Raw genomic sequence first — 20,179 nt, 5'->3', positions numbered from 1 at the left:
TCTTGTAGTCCTTTCATGGTTGATTGTGCTGTCTTGCCATTGACTGGGGACTCGCATAGTGGAGCTGGGTTGTGGATGCAGTTTCTCTTACTATTGAAGTGGTATTCTGGCTTTTGTCTACTATCTTTCTCAAGCATTTGCTTCTCGGTTTTATGCTAGAGGACTGTTACATGGTTCCTTACTAGGTTTAGATGAGCGTTGTTCATGTTGTTTTGTGTAGTTTGTAATGTGGTTTGTGTTATCGGTTTTTCGTTTCAGAGTCTCGGGTGATTTTGGTTGCTCTTCTTTCTACCCCAAGGTTTACTCTTTTTCTTCTATATAGGTTTAGAGAGGTTTTTTAATGAGGTCCTTGGGGTAGTGTACTTTGATATTCTTAATCAAAGTACCCTCTTTCAAAAAAAAAAATTAAGTTGTATCATTAAATTATATTATGTTGGATTCTACTTTTCAAATACTATTATAATAACAATGATACTTACTGAATTAATATTACATTTAAAAAAAACTAATATCCTAAATTACATAATTATACATTAATAGCATCAGACATAATAGCTTGATGGATAAAATTAGGATAATCAAGCTTCCAAAACAAATCATCCTCGTTTACTAAACTATATTTAGCAATTAAATTAGCCACTTGATTCCCTTCCCTTTCGATGTGGTGAAAATAGCATTCTTCAATTGTCCCCATCACACTTTTCCCTTCATAGACTATACAACTTAACTGAGATCCATGGTCAACGTCCTTAGTCAAGAAATTGCTTAAAATCCCAACACAATCACTCTCTAATATAACCCGCCGGTACCCCATTTCACGCGCCACCTCCAATGCCTTGAGCGCCGCCGTAGCTTTGCAAGTGCTGGCCTCTGTTACCACATCTATTTTGATGGCCGCACCTCCCCACACGAAGCCTTCATTGTCCCTGACTATAATGCCTATGCCTCCTTTCTTTCCGTGGTCATCAAAGAGTCCGTCGAAATTAACTTTATATACACCCAGTGGTGGCGGATTCCATCGAATCCTTCTCGCGAAAACGATTCGTTTCGGTCTTTCGAAGTCGAAATCCGAGTTTTTCTTCTTGCTTGGACCTTTTTCGTGCACCAAGTTGCCGTTTCTAAAATTCCATAGTGCCCATAGGAGGGTAAGTAGCCATTTGAAATCTTCGTTGGTTATGTGCTGAATCGCCAACTCGAACCAGTGGGCTCCATTTGCGAAAATCTCACATAGAATGGCTTGGCATAATCTCCATCCGAATGTTGTGAGTTTGGCAGGCACAAGGACGTCCCACATCGTTTTCCAGATTTTTATTTGAAGTCCTATTAAGAACACCAACTTCATCACATTTATAATGTCAATATGCTTTGATATCATTTCAAATTGCAAACTATAGATATAATTATATAAACATTAATAAATGCTTTAATATTTAACTAATTCTATCCGTCATATTTGAGTTTTTGAATATTCAATCGTGATTACAAAATAGTATATGTTTAGAAAAATTCTTAGTTATTAACAACAAACCCTGAAAATGCAATCATTCAAACTCGAAAACTCTAAGAAGAACAACTCTCTAATATATTTGTGAGATTGTTATGGTGGAAGCACCTTAAAGTATAAGGATAGAAACGTTATAGGCTTATTTTTAACAAATAAATAAACACCTAAAATTAACTTTGAGTATATTTTAAACATTTATTTTTAAATTAAACCATAAAATTATTAATACAACAAATATATAGTACACAAATCTAGTGAAAAACTTACAATTTTGTTAGTTCAAAAGATTGCTCATTTAGTATCTCAAACACACACACGCGTATAATTTAGCCTTTATAAATATTATGAAAAGAAAACTTTAACCATGCAATGTTTGATAGAAAAAGGCTTTGCTGGAGAGAGAAACAAAACTGATTTTCTATATTTTTTGTGTTCTGTTTTTTTTAACAAAAAAAAAGGTATAAAAATAAAACGTACCATCTTGAAAAGCTTGAGAGAAATGAGGAGGAGAAGATGGTGCATGAAAGGCTCACAGTCCCACCATGATAACTCCTTCACCATGCCTTCTTTCTTCCTCCTCAAACCCATCTTCTGATCTCTCAACTCTCAGAACAAACCCTTTTTTGTTTTGTTTTGCCTTTCTTTGATTCTTTCTCTAACATAAGCCCACGAAGCAGCTCCATATAAAAGGGTCGTTCAAGTTTAAATAAAATATGTATATTATCGATCTCGTGAAAATGAGACATGTGAAGATGAAGTGAATTATTTTGGTCATAATGAAACAAATCAATTATAGGGTCAGAGTTGTGCAGATTTTTAGGAATTAAGTACTATTTGTGGTGTCCTCAAAACCCACGTATACGTACATAAAGTCAGCGTTCCTTTTTTGTCGTTTTGGGAAAATTTTCGAGACGTGCGTTGAGGTTATCATCGACAATTCCACATCTCCTTTGACCTGCCTTTTTCAAAGGATTCCTTCAATATTTATACGCATTAAAGCTTGGGTGCCAAAGTTTATCTTACAGATCTACACGTATTTATCACATGGGATTTAGATTTTTGTATGATATTAATATTTGACTTAATATCATCAGGTTAAAGTGGTAATAAGTTTTATACAGAGTAAGTAATGTTAAGTTTGAATCTTTGTATATGCAGAAAATATCTATCGATAGATTCGTTCATCAAAATTAGATGTACGACACGAATCAGTCTATATTAATCATGACAAAACCATGTAATTAGAGTGCAACTAAAAATAATATTTCACTTAATTATAAAAAAAGAATCAACAAATAGATATGTACGTAAGCCAATAAGTATTTTTTATTCAAATAAAATCACATAGCATATGTCCCATATCCCTTATTGTATAAACAACATTAATCTAAATGGAAAATTTTATCACACTGCAACGATGAGCACCACTAACGACAAACATTATTAATTTAATTATAAAAATTTAAATTTTAAAGGATTCAACGTATAATTATAAATTAATTAAAGTTTTAAATATAAATTATTTAAAATAAATGATAAACTATACCATTGATCACTTATTGCCTTTTTTTCATTTTGACCAATATTTTTAAATTTTTACCAATCAAGTCACTCAACTATTTAAATGCATTCAATTAAGCCACTTGCCGTTAATATTTAATGGATAAACTATTGTGACAGTTAAAATATATGGTATAATTACATATTTGGTCACTACTACTTATATATTCTGTCAATTTGATACTAATTTTAATAAATTAAAATAAAACTCTCAAATCTTTAATTTTAAAAGATTTTTAGAGTTACGAAATATTATATATCTATAACAAAATAAAATTTTTACTAGAAATTCTATTTATGTTTCTCATAATCATCCCGTCAATGATACCATAAACTCTTTTGGTTTTAAGGAAAATATAGTTGATTAACCCATGATTAACCCATGCATATAAAGTTTGTATGAATTTTTTTTTATTCTACTACTATTTGTAAACGACATTCTACTAGAAAAATGTAAGATATATTTCTTTCACGTTTGCACAACCTTCCTTTAAAATTTTTCTAAAAAAATTTTATCCAGTAAATTTCAAATAGAAAAATGTAACATATATTTCTTTCACGTTTGCACAGTCTTCCTTTAAAATTTTAAAAATTCATCTCCTGCCATAAAATTTTATATCCATCTTTAATAAAAGTTTATATTGATAAGATTCTTGGTGGACTTAACACGGGAAAATTTGCACTAAGAGATTGACCTATATCAAAAGGGCGATAAATTTAGTTTGTTTAAAATTTAATATCATAAATTATTGATTAAGTTATCCAATTTTTTAGAAAAGGTTTTGTATAAATTTTGTTTTGTTATAAATATAGAATATGTCGTAACTTTTAAAATTAGAATAAATTAAAATAAAAATTTAAATTTTGGGTCATTATACATGGCACCATTTGATTTGATGGTTAAGTTTATTTGGATTTATTAAAGTTAGGACCAAATTAATAGAATATATAACTAACAGTGATAAAATGTGTAATTATACCAAATATTTTAACTACCACATCAACTTCTCCATTAAATATTAATGACAAGTGGCCTAATTGAATGTATTTAAATAGTTGAGTGACGTGATTGATAAAATTTCAAAAATATTGGTCAAAATGAAAAATGACAATAATTGGGTGGTCACTTGTATATTTTACTCTTTATTTTAAATAATTTATCCTTAAAATTTTAACTAAATTTTAATTATACGTTGAGTCATTTAAAATTTAAATTTTTATATATTAAATTAATAGTACTCGTCGTTAGTTATGACCAACGCTATTCGTCAAGCGTAGAAGAATCATCTACTATTCTTTTATTAAAAAGGAGTAATGAGTAAGAAAACTAGTTGTGTGTAATTTTAAAATTTAAAATAAAATAAAATAAAAGTTATTTTCTATTTTTTTAGATTAATTTTTTTGGTAACTAAAGACAAATTAATCTACTATACTAAACTATCCTATTTTTTTAGATTATTGTTCCACACTTGAAGGAGACGATTTTTATAGCTGCTGGACAGCTTATTTCGAGTTGAAAAATCTTAAGATAATTCTTTTATAGAATTAAAATTAAAGATAATACATTTGTTTGGATGATAAGAAAATTAGGGATACCACAGGAAAATTCTACATTGATTAACTAGCAGCGATGAATATCATTAACGACGAGCACTATTAATTTAATTTATAGAAATTTTAATTCTAAAAGATTCATCGTATAATTATAGATTAATTAAAAATTTAAAGATAAATTATTTAAAATAAAGGGTAAACTTAAGCCACTCGCCGTTAATATTTAACGGAGAAGCTAATGTGATAGTTAAAATATTTGTTATAATTACACATTTGGTCACTATTACTTATATATTCTATCAATTTAGTCCTACTTTTAATAAATTAAAATACAATTGATATAATGTATTAAATGAGGCCGTTCATAGTTGATATGTAGAATTATTTATTTCTTAAAAAAATCAAACACATATTCAATAGGATTCTATATAATTTGTTTACTCCTCTATCTATTATCGCTATTAAATAAATTTTAAAATTACATGTTTAATATAAATGTTTTACTCATATTAATAGATTTTTTGGGCAGGTAAATAGTTTTTTAGTTATGCTATTTCAAAACAATTAGATATTGTACTGCTTGTGACTTTCTATTAAGTTATTTCTCCGTCTATCATCGACTGGCTTTGTTGATAATTGCTTAGAATATATAATGTCGATGTATTTAATCATTTTTATTCTGAATTATCCATATTAATATACTTTACTAAGATTAGAATCAAATTGATAGAATATATAAGTAACAATGACTAAATATGTAATTACACCAAATATTTTAACTACCACAACTTCTTCGTTAAATATTAACGACAACTGCTTAATTGAATACATTTAAATAGTTGAGTGACTTAATTGACAAAATTTCAAAAATATTAGTCAAAATGAAAGGGATAATAATTAGGTGGTCACTGGTATAATTTACTTTTTATTTTTGAAATTTTGTCAAAAATATTGGTATTTGGAGTTCTTTATGATATTAATACTAGGGTTTATTTAAAACATAATTATTTTCATTATATATTTTATTTGGGTGTTTAATTTTTTTTATCAAAGTAATTGTTTAATTTTTTTATTATATTATTGTTTTAAGGACCAATTTGTCAATTTATGTGAAAAAATATAATCCAACGAATACTTGATGAGTAATTATTTTTTTTTCAAAGTAAAAAGTTTTTAATTTCTCAAAATTTTTAAAATTTTAAATTTCTAAAACTTTTAAAACTTTATATGTCATCCCTGAATATTACCTCACCGTCGTAATAATAAAATCTTCTCGTATCGCAAGAGTCAGCAAGTCCACATCTTGACAACTCTCATATGTCTTGTGTCGTCATTCATGTAGCACATACTCTCATTCGTTGGTCGTGGCACATCGTTTGTTGATCTACAGCAATAAAATAATGGGATACTCGATTGTGAGATCTGACGATAGAAAGAGTGATGATGGTTGAATCGACGATGAAGATAAGGTTTTAGGGATTTTTACAATATAAGAATTTTAGGGGTTTTTGAGAAAATTAAATTTTTAGTTTCTTTAACTTGCTTAAAGTTATCGTTTTCGTCTCTTTCGGAGCATTACTCGAGCTGCATAAAAGTTCAAGTTCTCTGTGGTACTAAAACTTAGGGTGAAGAACACGTGGAAGAAAGAAATGGTCTTACAGATGAAATAAAAAAAGTGGGTTCTTGTTAGAAAGATGGAATCACATAACAATTGAAACAAAAATAAAGTCAATATCCTATCGTTCTTCTCGAGCTTGTAAACTATCAATAATTATAGCCGAGCACACGCCGAGAGATAAGAATTAGGATTATCGCAAGTTAAACCATTTTAAGAAGCAAGAGCTGCATTTTTATTTGATCATTATCACGGCTGTAATGGTAGGTTCATCTATTGCAGGGCAGGCTCAGTGTACGAGTATATATATATATATATATATATATATATATATATATATATATATATATATATATGTCCTTGAAGGATGTTTGAAAGTCGAACGGAGGTGACCACAATAGAGAAGATGAACAACCAAAGGAGATGTGCGACACAGATGGTGGGAAAACTTGAGTTCGGCAGAGGTGCAAAAGCGTATTAAAAGAAAGGATAAATTGAAAAATAGTCTTTAAATTGCTTTGGATTTAAAAAAAATATATATGATTAATATTTTACCTAAAGTTTATAAATTAAAATTAAAAACTCTTTTATTAATATGCCACGGTAATGACATTCAACGCCTCAATAATCAAAACTTAATAAAACGATAACGCAAGTGATCAAAATTTAACTTAAAAAAATTAAAATTTTATTAGTAAAAGTAGTGCAAGTAAAAATGTGCAAAAAATCTATAAAATTAAAACGGTGTATTGATATTCCAATACAATATTAATTATCTTGGCCTAACACCGTCCGAATATTGGGTGAAAGTTTGGCAGGTAACCCAACATTAGATAAGTGCATATGGGTTAGGTAGTGTTAAATTTCAATAAAAAGATTTGTTTATTATTAAATCTAATACAATGACTCAGATCTTCCTTTATTAAGAAGTTATTATTTTTATGTCTAAACACATTCAAATTCATATTTTTTTTTAATTTTATAATAACGGTCTTAGTTAAATTAAAACTCAATTAATATATATTACTTATTGCTTAAATATATTTTTTGTAATGACAATTATATAACAAATGAGACATTTAAATCGATTAAATTTTATTTGAGTTGAAATTTGATGCATTACCTTTTTAATCTATAATTTAAAAAAAATAATTTTATCTATCAAATTTTCTTTAAAAATAATATTATCTATCAACTTCTAATATACTAGATATTCATCCATGAATCGTGAAAAAAACTACTTGTTAATGACGATTAAACTTACTGGGCTATATATTGTTCACTGATGGGCTCGGTTCACATTGGGCTTTTTCATTTAAGATTACGTAGCTTACTACAGGAAATAAATCAGTAGTGATTTAAAAATGAGAAATTATTTCATGATTGTCCAAAATGAGTGGAATCGTAACTCCAATAAATAAATAATTTATATTTAATAAAACTAATAATATTATACATTTATATTTTATTTATATTAATATTAATATTTAATTTAATTAAAATCGTAACCCCAATATATATATATTCATATATATTTACTGTATACTTTTTTATAATAATTATTTTAGCAGCCATTATTACATAGATTAAGTTTCTCTTACTCAAGCATGCATAATGGACCCAAAGTTTCATCAAATCCATTCAATGCTAGAGCTTGCCTACAGTTCGACCAATATAAATATATATTTTTTTATTCCAAAATACAATGGAAAAATTGAAACAAATTATTGTTGTATATAAAAAATAATGGATGAAGAAATCTCAAGATCTTTTAATAAAAATACCATAAATCTGATGAAATTAATATTAATCTTCTTTTCAGCTCCCAATTTCTATATGAAAAGTGAAAATGACTATGAATAGCTTTAATTGAATCAAAATGGAACTGAGATGAATTTGAGAAGTTGAAAGTGATTGGAAATAAATTTTTTTGAGGACCGCATTTAATTATATTCGATTATAATTGTTTAAAAATATTTAATTAGGAATAATATATACGGCAATCATTAATTAATTTCACTTCGATGAAGTTAACGCTCATTTTATGGAGATTTTGAAAAATGTTTTAATATTTATATATTTTAAAATTTAATTTGGTTTATGTCCCCTTTACTTGTTGAGTTTCTTTTTCTCAATTTTTATATTTGCTGACGTGGTATATAGTTACGCATTAGCATCAATTTTATTTAAGAATCGCAACAGATTATATCTCTATAACTTTTGAATTATCTAACTTAAATTCATAATTTTATTTAAATTTTTTTATTTTTTTCAAAAATTATTTTATAACAATTATCTGAATTCAAATCCACAAAACAAAATTAAATAGTCCAGGTTCAAATCTCCTTAAGTGTGAACACACTTTATTATTTTATAATTCGAGTCATACTCGAATATTGAAATTTTGATTTATACTAATATTTTTATAAGTTCAAAAAACTCTCGATCATTTGAATGGACGTTTATACACCATTGCAGATGCCGTGTTCAAACATGAGACGTCAAGAGATAATAACAATTTCTTAACTATTGAGGTCGTTTAGTTCATGCTCAAGAATATTCTTTTCCAAAAATATTAGGGTCTAACTAAAATTTTTAAAATTTTGAGAGACTTAATAAGATTTTTTTTTTAAATTATAGGAGGGGATTTAATTAAGAATGTTAAAAAATTAAAGTTTAATATGTATTTTTAAAAATTTTGGGGGCCAAATTAATTTTTTTTGATAATTTAATGGGTCTAAATTAAGTTTTTATTTATTTATTTTGGGGGCCATGCCCCCCACTAGTTCTACTTATGTTTTGCCACTGCTATTGATATTCAATCTATTGATTGACTAATTCATATAAAATTTTGCAAAGACCTATTATAGTGGCGGTCATCCTAATCTAATTTATTATATTCATAATCGCCATAATTCAAATTTATCACCTTGCTCAAAAAATAAGAATATATTTTTAACATATGAATTTAATTGATTTTTTACATTAAAATTTTGTAATATATTTGTTCAACTACGATAAGAGGTTTTTTACTCTCTAGTCAAAGGCAAACAAAAAATAAAAATATATAATATATTTGTTCAACTACGATAAAAAAAATGTTAATATGTACACATGACATCCCACATATTTGATAACATTAAGGCACACCAAATTACATGGCGAACAAAAAACATATTGTCTCATGGTTGAAAATACACGTTAAAAAGTGGAAAATTTAAAATGAGCAAACTAAAATATAGTAAATGGGCAATTTTATAAAATATGATCATCAATTTCCAAAATATTATCAATTTTTTTAAAACATTAATTGAATTGAAACAGTTAACACAATTTTTTCAAAGTATACATGTAGAGTGCGAAATATGAAAATAGGACAATATATATAATATTTATTTATCATCATATTATGTATTGAATTATTGACATATATAATGACAAAACTTACAATTATGAAGCTTAGAATACAATTAAAATGTTAGGCAATCAGTTTACAATTAACACAAGAAAATAAAATCTTGGACATGGTTTTTTTAATTACTAATTTATCCCCTTTAATTGAAAGTTTTTTTTTTGCTTTTTTTATTTAAATTAAAAAATGATTTTTTTATTATTTTTTATATAAAAAAGTTTAGGTCAGGAGTGGTTCACCCATTCTAGGATCAGTACATACCTAAGACCCAATTGAGATTTACACATTGCCCACCACTTGTGCCATCACTCTTTGACAAAATGATTTTTGATTGTAAATTAATACATAGTTAATTTTTTTGGAAGGTATTATACTTCAAGTATTCAAATATGTATTTATAAAATATTCCAGAAAATTTTTTAAAATATAATAGGTTTTTCATTTAATTATATTTTTATTTTTTAAATATCTATCACTAATTAAACGGTGCTCATAGAAAGTTTTCTAAGTATTGATTAATAGTCCTTGGTAGTGGCGGATCCTTTACGGTGCGAGGATGAACACTAAACTTTAATTTTTTTAATAATAATTTATTTTATTAATTGTACTTACCTTAAAATTTTATATTATTGATAAATATTTACTAGAACAAAAATATTTTTAGATTTCTCATTCATTTTTATCTAAATTAATTTGGCATGAAACCTAACAATTGATGGTTGACTTGTGGTGACTAGGGCTATAAATGAGGCAAGACAGATAGGTTACTCAAAATCGATTTAGTCAAAGTTCGATAAATACTCCCTTCGAGCTCTAGCTCGACTCGAGTTCTTAATAAGCCGAAACGAACTACTTGATACCAGTGGCGAATCCAGAAATTTAAGAATGTGAGTCCAAAATTTTAATTTCTTTTTTTTAAAAATAATGGGTATGCAAAAATTGTACCACATTTCCAAAATAATGGGGATGCACTTAGCCCCTATGGGGGCTTAGTGCATCAGCTACTGCTTGATACTCGACTCGAAAAGCTCATGAATAACTCAAAAATACAATATATTAAGATTTTTTTAAATATTAACATTTATGTGTTTATTTTTTAAAAAATATGTGTTTATTTTTTAAAAAAAATATAATATAAGGTTTTCATATATTTAAGGTTCAGATTCGAATTTGAGTTTGAGGCTTCATTCAAGTTAAATTTAGGATTTTTTTATTTCGAGCTTTTACGAGCTTTAGTTCACTATTTTGAGTTCGAGTCGAGCTTAAAAATTTTAAACTCACAAATTTTCGAATCGAGATGAGCTCCATTTCAAAATTTTCAAATCGAATCGAACTCAACAATACTCAAACTCGACTCCACTAAAACCCCAGTGGTGACCGAAAGTCGTTTGAATGGTCAGTAAAATTCGTAGGTAAAACATAAACTTTTGTCCCAACATGAAATCAAAAACTCCATAAAAAGACGAATTTAATACAAATCAATCAATTTTATTTTCAAATACATGAAACCAATGATTTATTATCGAAAGAGAGAAAACAATGGGATATGCACATTGCACCATTCCCGCTCCTCACTTTCTCGAGAAAAAAATCATCTCCGAAAATTTCAAATCTAATAAGTTGTGGCAGATCCCAAAGCCGCCTTAATTACTTCAAAAGTTTCTCACATGCCAAACGCCCCAAAAAACAATCCATACAAATCGAGGAAGATCAACCATATCTAACCAAACAACTAAACAAAATAATAATAATTTTTATTTTATTCATCACTAACCATAATTCAAAAAACTAGATTAAAAGATAACATATAATCTTACAATATATATGTTAGAGAAAAAACACATATCCCTTAGTTTTTTTTCTTAAAAAAAATATCCGGGTTCAAATTTGAAAGAAGAAGAAGCAATACAATATATAACCCTAAATTCAAATTGGAAACTAAAGCAATATAAATGAAAATATTTAACATGTTTAGATCGGAGCTAAAACCAAACCGAACAAAAAGTTGTCTGAATATTACAGACTTATATGGACTTTTTTTTAATCAAGCGGTAGATTCGCGTGTAATTTCAATTTAATACATACAAAAAAGAAATTAAAAAATACATGTAAAAAAACCCAAAAATATATAAAATAAATTCATGTACGTGGGCACCTTCTTTTAGAGACGAGATCATGGAAACCAGCTTCCAAAAACGCATCGACTTCGTCTCTGTTAAGGATCTCGAAGAACTGGAATTCAGACAGCTTCCGTTTACACGAAACATGTGTTTTCCTATGTTTCCTTGGTGCTTCCGGACATGACAAAACCGCCGGAATCTTGTTTTCTTCCGATGTCGGCGTTGAACACTCGCCGGTGGTGCTGTTGCTATTGTTTTCTTGCTGAATTTCGAGTCCACTTTGATCGGAAGATTGAATGTTGAGTTTGGGTAAATTTGCTTTAGCCAAATCTTGGAGTAATCCAAGATCTGTAGACATAATTGTTGAAAATAAACAGGAAAAAAAACAGAAAGAGAGAGGAAGAAGAAGAATAAGACGTGTAAAGGAAGGTAAGAGAAAGGTTGAGGGATTAGAGAGTGTGGGATCCTTTTATATTCTTCTCCTGAGGATTTACCCTTCCTATTTTTTCAACTCTTTTTTATTTTTTTATTAACAACGATGATCATGATGTTGAATTCTCTTTTGGGTGTGGAAAACTTTGAGTTTAAGCTGCCTTGAGTGGGTTGCTTTCTTAGCGTTAGGTATGGCTCATCTACTTTTGGACAGATATTGGAGCGGAGTGAGTGAAGCGAACATAATTATATTAGTACAGTACGGGTATTTTTGTAATTTTACTGGAGTTACTCTTATATATTGTAATTGTAACATAATTTTGGATTATTTTTAATAACAAATATAACAACCGCTCATCATTCATGCATCATTCATGATGATGTAGGCACATTACGGAATCTCACTAAATCTTGTGTTCTTTTTTTGCTTTATTGCTTGTTGATTTCCAGAGTTAATTAATCCATTTTCACAACACTTGCCTTTTCTACTTCATTTTCTTTTAGCTTTTTTGCTTGTATAGCTATGAAGAGGAAGATTTTGTTTCTTTTCTTTTTGGTGTTTGGGGTAAATAACAAAATTTAAATCCCAATCTGTAAAAACAAATTTTGGATTAATATTTTGCTTTTCCGGGAAGATTTATGGTTTATGAATACCAAAATAATAATTAAATAACGCATCACAATTAAATACACTAACATGTAAGGATGGCGAAAAGATTTTGGACCCTCAAGTTTTAGAATGTTCCGATCTTATAAAATATAGTTTTTCTTAAAAAAAAAAAAGAAAAAATATAAAACTTTAATAAGACGTACATTATTTTTTAAAAATCATTATAAATTTTTTATTTTATAATATATATTTGGTTTAGTTTTATAACCATGTGAACTTCTGGAGCAGGTTGAGATAGGATCGAAAAAATTCATTTTAGACACATTTTTAGCTATATTTATAAGTCGGAATTGGCGCAAATAAATTATAAAACACAGTCTCCATTCGAATAGCACACATCTCATAACATGCATATTTCAATAAAAATAATAAATATATTAAAATTTAGTAATAAAACACCTATGCGAATACACAGATTACTTGATCTGGTAATATTTTTAAATTATTAACTTTTCGGACGGTGTAAATAATTTATTGGAGGAACTTATTTGGGAACAATGGAAAAATTCAATGAATAGACAATCACTTGAATTGTAAAATTAAAATTTAATCGTTGCTATACACTTCATATCGGATAGTAGCGGCCGGGACAAAAATCTAGCTCCTTAATTATTATAAAAAATTACTTAAAATGAAATGGATTTATCGTGTCGTTGTAAAAATTAGATTTTGTCTTAATTAGTGACAATTCAATAAAAAATAACTATCATATCTCGAGATATTCACGAATGCTCTAAACAAACGGCATAACGTCTTTCATAGAATGTGATTAATCTTTTACACTTATGCAGACGATTTTACAAGTCTACCTTAATACAGATCATCTGAATCAAAGTTATAAAATCATTAAGAGCAATATAAAGTTTATTCTCTTAAAAAGTTTCAAGAAATTCATCAAATTCTTTTCAATATGACCATCAAAACTCTCGGCTATAAATTCATTGAAAGAAAAAGGCTTAACCTTATATGTATACATCGTACGCCTATGAATAAGTAAAAAAATGTACATAATAAATCTTTCTATAGTTTCATTGATTGTATCCAACCCAAAAGATTAGGTCGGACATTCATCATGAATTGAATGCTTAAGGTCCATCCTCCTCGTAGATTCAATAAATATTTTCCTGCTTAATTCTTTGGTTAAGCAATCAACAAAATTTCTTTTAATCCGCCCATATTTCACGACGAGTACTATATTCTTTATGAGGTTTTTCTCATGAGTTCATGTCTAATCCTTACATGTCTTTTCTTATTATTATTGTTCTGATTTTTAACCACATAAATAACAAATTGTGAAACACATAATAGATACATTAGTAGATTAGGTTTTCAAGCTCAAGTAATTAAAGTTATCTATTTCAAATATAATGCAAGTGTCATAATATTAAATTTGAATACGTGGCTCAAGTTTATTTTAAACTACTTTATCCTTATATCATATGTAAATATTGTATAACATGCACATTCAATGTGAGGTGATGAATTCATATAAAAAGGACAACGGTTATATAATAAGCTATGATAAGGATACTGAACTATATGTTAAAATTTCGAAGATACACTGGCGGTGAATTTGAATAGAATGAAGAAAAATAACTTTTATATTGTAAATTTGATTAATTATATTTCAATTAAAATATAATTCTGATTATTTAATATTTTTCTAAGAAAATAAATAAAATATTGAGTTTTGAAATGATAGATGGCGTTTAAATTTTTTATTTCATTTTGAGTTTAATTTATAAAATAAACAATTTTAAATTTCGTTTTCAATCAAGAAAGAGTTTGAAATAAATTTCAAATTAGAAGTGAAATTCAAATTTAAAATTGATGATATTTTAGCTGAAATATGCTCTTCGAGGTTGTGTTTTTATTTTCCAGCAACCTTACAAGAATATCCTTAAACTGATACGTGTCAGCCTCTCATAATGGCTAACGTATGAGACTAGACACAGACAGTAAAACCCCACTTTCCCTTTTTTACTATTATTTTGTTTCCTTTAGAGGATTCCAATTCTAGCATGAAGAACATAAAACTTACGTCGAAGACAAAAGGTGGTAACTATTCCATCCTCTGTACTTACCCACGCTCTTTCATGGAGCGTGTTCTCCAACTTTCTTATTTTTTTTATTCCTAAAATTTGTTCTTTCCTTTTCTTTCTCAATTTATGAAAACCATATTTTTGTTTCGTCTTCGATACTGGAAGCTATAATTTTTTTTAGTTAATTTGAGATGATTTTAAGATAATATTTATTCATAATCTTTTTAACTAATAACAATACATCATGTAGACGTAACTATTTAAACTCACGATCTCAAAAAAGAATAACACTCTTTCTAACTAATGAGGCCACCCAATGGTTCATAAATTATTTAATGATCAAAATTAAGAATTGAAATAAGTTATTTGTTACTCCATTTGAAGCTATTTTATTTCATTTTTTCTATTTAATATCATATGTAGTTATTTGTTACTCCATTTGTTGTATTTAATTTATGGGTTTAAAAAAATTGTAGACAGTTTAAATACTACTCTATATAATAAAATCATAATTTCAAATCATCACATCCATATTTAAGAGATAATGATGGTTAACACTTAACCCTGTACTATCTATATACGAAATTGACAAAAAATAATGTAACAGAAAATGTTATTAAATTTTACTAATATTTTAAAAAAAGATTGATGATTAAAATGATATTTACTTAATATGAAAGGGGAGAAAATGAACGTTATGTTGCATTGCTGGACAAAATTGTAAATCTGGTAGAATTATACTTGATTGATCTACCGATTTAATTCTCCTGATCGCCTCTGTACAAACTTGTAAGGTTGACATCCAAACCCTGCAATGAAATTATATCATTATTCATAAATCCACCCTACTTCTTTAAAACACTTACTCATCGTTTAAATCAATAACAGGGGACGGATAGATATAAAACAAAGCAAACAGCTTGTTTAAAAAGAAAGAAAGGAGTAGTATGCATCATTTTCCCATTTATTTCCACCATTTCCCCACTCCTTTGTTTGTAAAAAGTAAAAAAAAAAAAACACTAACCAATATGAAAAATAGTTTATAATTTCTTAATCATTTAAGTTAATGATGAAATCGGAATTTCTAAAAATAATAATATTTTTTAAATAGATTAGAATAATTGAACAATTTTAAATATAATTATAACAGTACCGGAAATAAAGGAGTAAGTTATGTGTAAATTATGGTGAGTGTTTGTGGCTGCTCTATCTGTTTAGCATAGGATGCCATGGTAGAGCCTGGAATGCTCTTATCTAACCAGATCTCTTGCTTCGCTATTTTAATGGGATTTATTTATTGGATTTGGTTTCGCCAAATACCAACTCATATTCACCAAAGATAATGACTCTTTCCACGTGGAATCTGTCTGTTTCTGCTTAGTCCAACTCTATCACCACCTGCATGTTTTTCACCGCTCAAATCCCTTCGCTTTCCCATCTCTCTTTATTGAAAAAGGGTTAATTGCATATATATATATGTTGGATTATATTCCCCTACAATAAACAAACAAACCCCTTCTTTAATCCAATCTTAACCCACTTTTAAAGCTGCTAAACGACTCATTTTTTGATAATGCATGTCGCTTTTAATGGTTTTCTTTTTCTAAAACCACCATTTTTACCTAGAATTCTGGGGAATATATATATTTTTTTATACAAAACCCTGTTAATGATGTGAAAGTCAATGGATGAAAACTCTTTTATGAGGTTCTTTGTGAACTGATAAAACCAGACAACAACGTAACAAACATTCAACTTTATTCCTTGTGTCAAATCTTGTTGAAGAATTCCTCTCTTTTTTTTCCCCAAGCTTTTTCTTTCTTTTTTATATTCTTTTCCTCTTCCTTTTTCCAAGGAGAATTCACAACAAGCCTTGTCTTGTTTTAAGGTTCCTTCCTTTGTTGATTCCCAAACTTTATTACTGATGTACGAAATAATAATCTTATATATATTCAAAAAATTGATATTTAAATAACGTATGAGTTTCTCAAAATCATGGGCTCGAGCACCAGCAACTTCAACGAGATAATTGAACATTCATTATCAAATGATTGAACATTCATTATCAAATGATTGAGAGTATTTATAACAAATACTATTTTATAATCAACTTAGCTAATTAATAAAAAAAATGGTGTATGAGTAAGATTAAAACCTTTAATTTGAAGATTAAGACTTGGTCGAAAATGGGGAGAGACCCACAAAAAACAAGTTGGCTCATTGAAGATGGACTACTCTCTTGCTAGCTGTATTTTCGTCTGGATTTGCATGTGCCTTTTTCTTTTCCGTTCCTTTCATTTTCTTTCTTGATTAAGCATGGCATACGCTACCTTGATCCCAAAACGTGCATGATGAATGTGATACATGGATATGTGATAGATATGAATGTACTTGATCTTATTTTAAAAATATATATGAAAATTAAATGAATTACACGTCATGTTTGAATTATTTCTAATATGAACATTATTTAATAAATAAATATATCAATGTAACATGAAGCATGACCGAGTTTGATGATGTGTCTATTCAACAGGAACAGAAATCATATGAGACAAATGTCGAATATTACTCCAATTATACGGGGGGGGGGGGAACAAAAGAAATAGTATGGTCCCTATATTTATTTGTTGTGTTCCATTACAGAAATAAAATTCTAAAATTTATCAATATTATTCTTCTCTTAAAAATATAATTTATTGTTTTTCTATCATGAAATATTTATATATGCATCATAACGTACGGTCAAAATCGATGTAATTTTTTTTAGTTAAATATAAGAAGAAATGTAGCTGAAAATTAACACATATAGAAGGCTATGGAGATGGCTCATTGGAAGGATATTAATTAGTTATAAAAGTCTTTAAATTGCTTTGGTTATGAATATAAATTCAACTGTCATGAACCAATATTTAAGGATATAGACGAGGTTTGGTATGAGTATAAATCCAGATCCTCTCGCAACTTCTTTCGATATAAGAAAATATTATTATAATATTAACGAGATTAATTTTCGTTTAAAATGTTAATTAAATTGAAGAAAAACACATGTACTTCATACTCACAAAATAATATTATTAGATTCATATATTTTATTCTCCAACCTTGTACTGAAGCAATCTTACGCAGCTTTTCATCAGGTAGGACCAAAGATAAAGAATCTCAATCCCATTATCCTAGCTCTGTTACCATATACATAGAAGCTACTGACATCAAGAATATATTCCCCAAATTCAAAAACTTATCAACCAGGACCCTATCACCATCAAACCACATATCAAACCAAACCCATTACCAATATTCCAACAAATATTACAGCGTACCTCCCACCAAATATTACGTATACCTCGACAACAATTGAATCTCGGGTAAATTACATGTTTAGTACCTAAGTTATCAGTTTTGGTTCGTTTTAATATTTAAACTTTCGCTTTGTTTAAAATTCACACCTAGAGTTTTTTTTTTCATTTTAGTACCTCATTCAAAATTTAACGTTGAGTTTTGAAAAAATTAAAAATTTAAGTACTTAAATGGACCAAAACTGATAATTTAGGTACCAAACATGTTAAACTTTTAACGGTGGGGTACTATAATGAAACAAAAATGACGTGTGATTTAAAAAAAAGTTTAGGTACTAAAACAGACCAAAACTGATAATTTAGGTATTAAATGTGTAGTGCACATTGCTAATAGTTAAAAAAATTCTAAACAAATATTATCTTATAATCACTCAATTCTCTTTAAAAAAAATGTGTCATCATAAGTTTGTATGTTGATGACATGTTGATTTTCAGTACTAGCATTGAGTCCGTTAACAAAACAAAAGATTTCTTGTCTACTAAATTTGAGATGACTGATTTGGGAGAAGTTGATGTAATCTTAGGAGTCAAAGTCACCAGAACTTAAAAGGGATTTTTTTTAAATCAAGCACACTATATTGAAAAAGTGTTAAAGAAATTTGACATTTTTGACGTTGTCCATGTTCGAACTCCTTATGACCCTAGCATACATCTCTTTGAGAATAAAGGAAGTAGCGTTTCCCAAACTGAATATGCTAAAGTGATCGGGAGCCTAATGTTCTTAATAACTATACTTGGCCTGATATTGCCTACATTGTGAGCAGACCTAGTAGATATACCCATAATCCGAGTGGTGAGCACTCGTTTGCTCTCAGACGCTTACTCAAGTACCTACGACGAATAATGTACATGCCCAGGTTGAGCTTAATTGCTCTTAATAAATTCATAACCCAGGCTTTGGGTGGTCTTAGGGAGAAAGACTTGATGAATTTACCGACTTTGGCTGAATATATATTCTTAATAAGTTCATAACCTAGAGTTGAGTGGGTAGTCCTATTGAGATGGATAGAATGAACTTACTGCCATAAAGGTTGAGTTTTATATAAACTCTTAATGATTCAAATCTAGAAGTTTGGATGGTTCTAGTGAGAATGACTTATTGAATTTACTGAATAATGAGGTTGAATAATTATTCTTAATGACTTCTTATCCCAGAGTTTGGGTGGTTCACTTATAGTGAACTTGAAGAAAGTCACCATACCCTTTGTAAGGTTGAGCTGCTGCATAAGCTCTTAATTATTTCATAGCTCGATTTTGGATGGTTTATGTCGAGATAAATCTGATGAAATAACCCACGTAAGTGAGAAGGGTTAGCCACCTTCTATAAAAAAAAATATAGGTTTTTTATAGTACACTTACTAGAATCTTGAGGTAAGATGGTCAAATATATACTTATATATATATATATATATATATATATATATATCTTACACATCGAAGACTCAGGTGGATGAAGGAGTTAGTTGTGTGTTATAAGTTTCCCCTATCTTAGAAAGTTCAAGACTAGTTTCACTTGTCTAAGAGAATGATTGCTCATCATGACTATATACTAGTTCAAGATACGTTCACCATTGCTTAACCAACTAATCTTGCTATTGCTCTTATGAAAAGATTGTTTTTTTAAGTTTTAGAAGAATTATTTCGCATTAGTGTGGGAATGTTAGTAATGTTCAATCTCACATAAAGTGGGAAATACATTGGGATTGGGTATTTAAGGTTTATATTCTCCACTTCCTTGTTGAGTGATAGAGAACAAGGGGGCTTCACGCGCATCGCCGTTGCCGCCGTCCATCTATCTCATCTCGACTTGGCTCGTGGTCGTGGTCGTGGCAATACGTGTCTTCGACATGTGCGCGCATAAACTATTTTTTAGAGAAAATTCGTAAGGATTTTTTCTCTGAAAGAACAAAT

General features: G+C 28.5%; 2 protein-coding genes across 3 annotated transcripts; both read right to left on the bottom strand.

Moving 5' to 3' along the window:
- Positions 1-519: 519 nt before the first annotated feature.
- Positions 520-2,169, bottom strand: LOC120153958. Of its 2 annotated transcripts, none has more exons than XM_039165816.1 (2): positions 1,982-2,169; positions 520-1,336 (listed from the first exon to the last, which is right to left on the bottom strand). In XM_039165816.1, the coding sequence occupies exons 1-2, from the start codon at positions 2,090-2,092 to the stop codon at positions 527-529; spliced, it is 921 nt and encodes a 306-aa protein (XP_039021747.1). In that variant the 5' UTR covers positions 2,093-2,169; the 3' UTR covers positions 520-526. The 2 variants fall into 2 exon arrangements, with proteins under 2 accessions (XP_039021747.1, XP_039021748.1); XM_039165817.1 differs by having other exon boundaries at positions 520-1,320.
- Positions 2,170-11,681: 9,512 nt separating this feature from the next.
- Positions 11,682-12,221, bottom strand: LOC120153802 (cyclin-dependent protein kinase inhibitor SMR1-like). Its single transcript, XM_039165675.1, has one exon. The coding sequence runs from the start codon at positions 12,121-12,123 to the stop codon at positions 11,785-11,787; it is 339 nt and encodes a 112-aa protein (XP_039021606.1). The 5' UTR covers positions 12,124-12,221; the 3' UTR covers positions 11,682-11,784.
- Positions 12,222-20,179: the final 7,958 nt, after the last annotated feature.

The sequence above is a fragment of the Hibiscus syriacus genome, unplaced genomic scaffold (assembly GCF_006381635.1).
Source record: "Hibiscus syriacus cultivar Baekdansim isolate YM2019G1 unplaced genomic scaffold, ASM638163v2 tig00111105_pilon, whole genome shotgun sequence".
Classification (NCBI taxonomy): Eukaryota; Viridiplantae; Streptophyta; class Magnoliopsida; order Malvales; family Malvaceae; genus Hibiscus; species Hibiscus syriacus.
The sequence above is the reverse complement of the archived record's forward strand: the minus strand, read 5'-3'. Positions and strand labels throughout refer to the sequence as shown.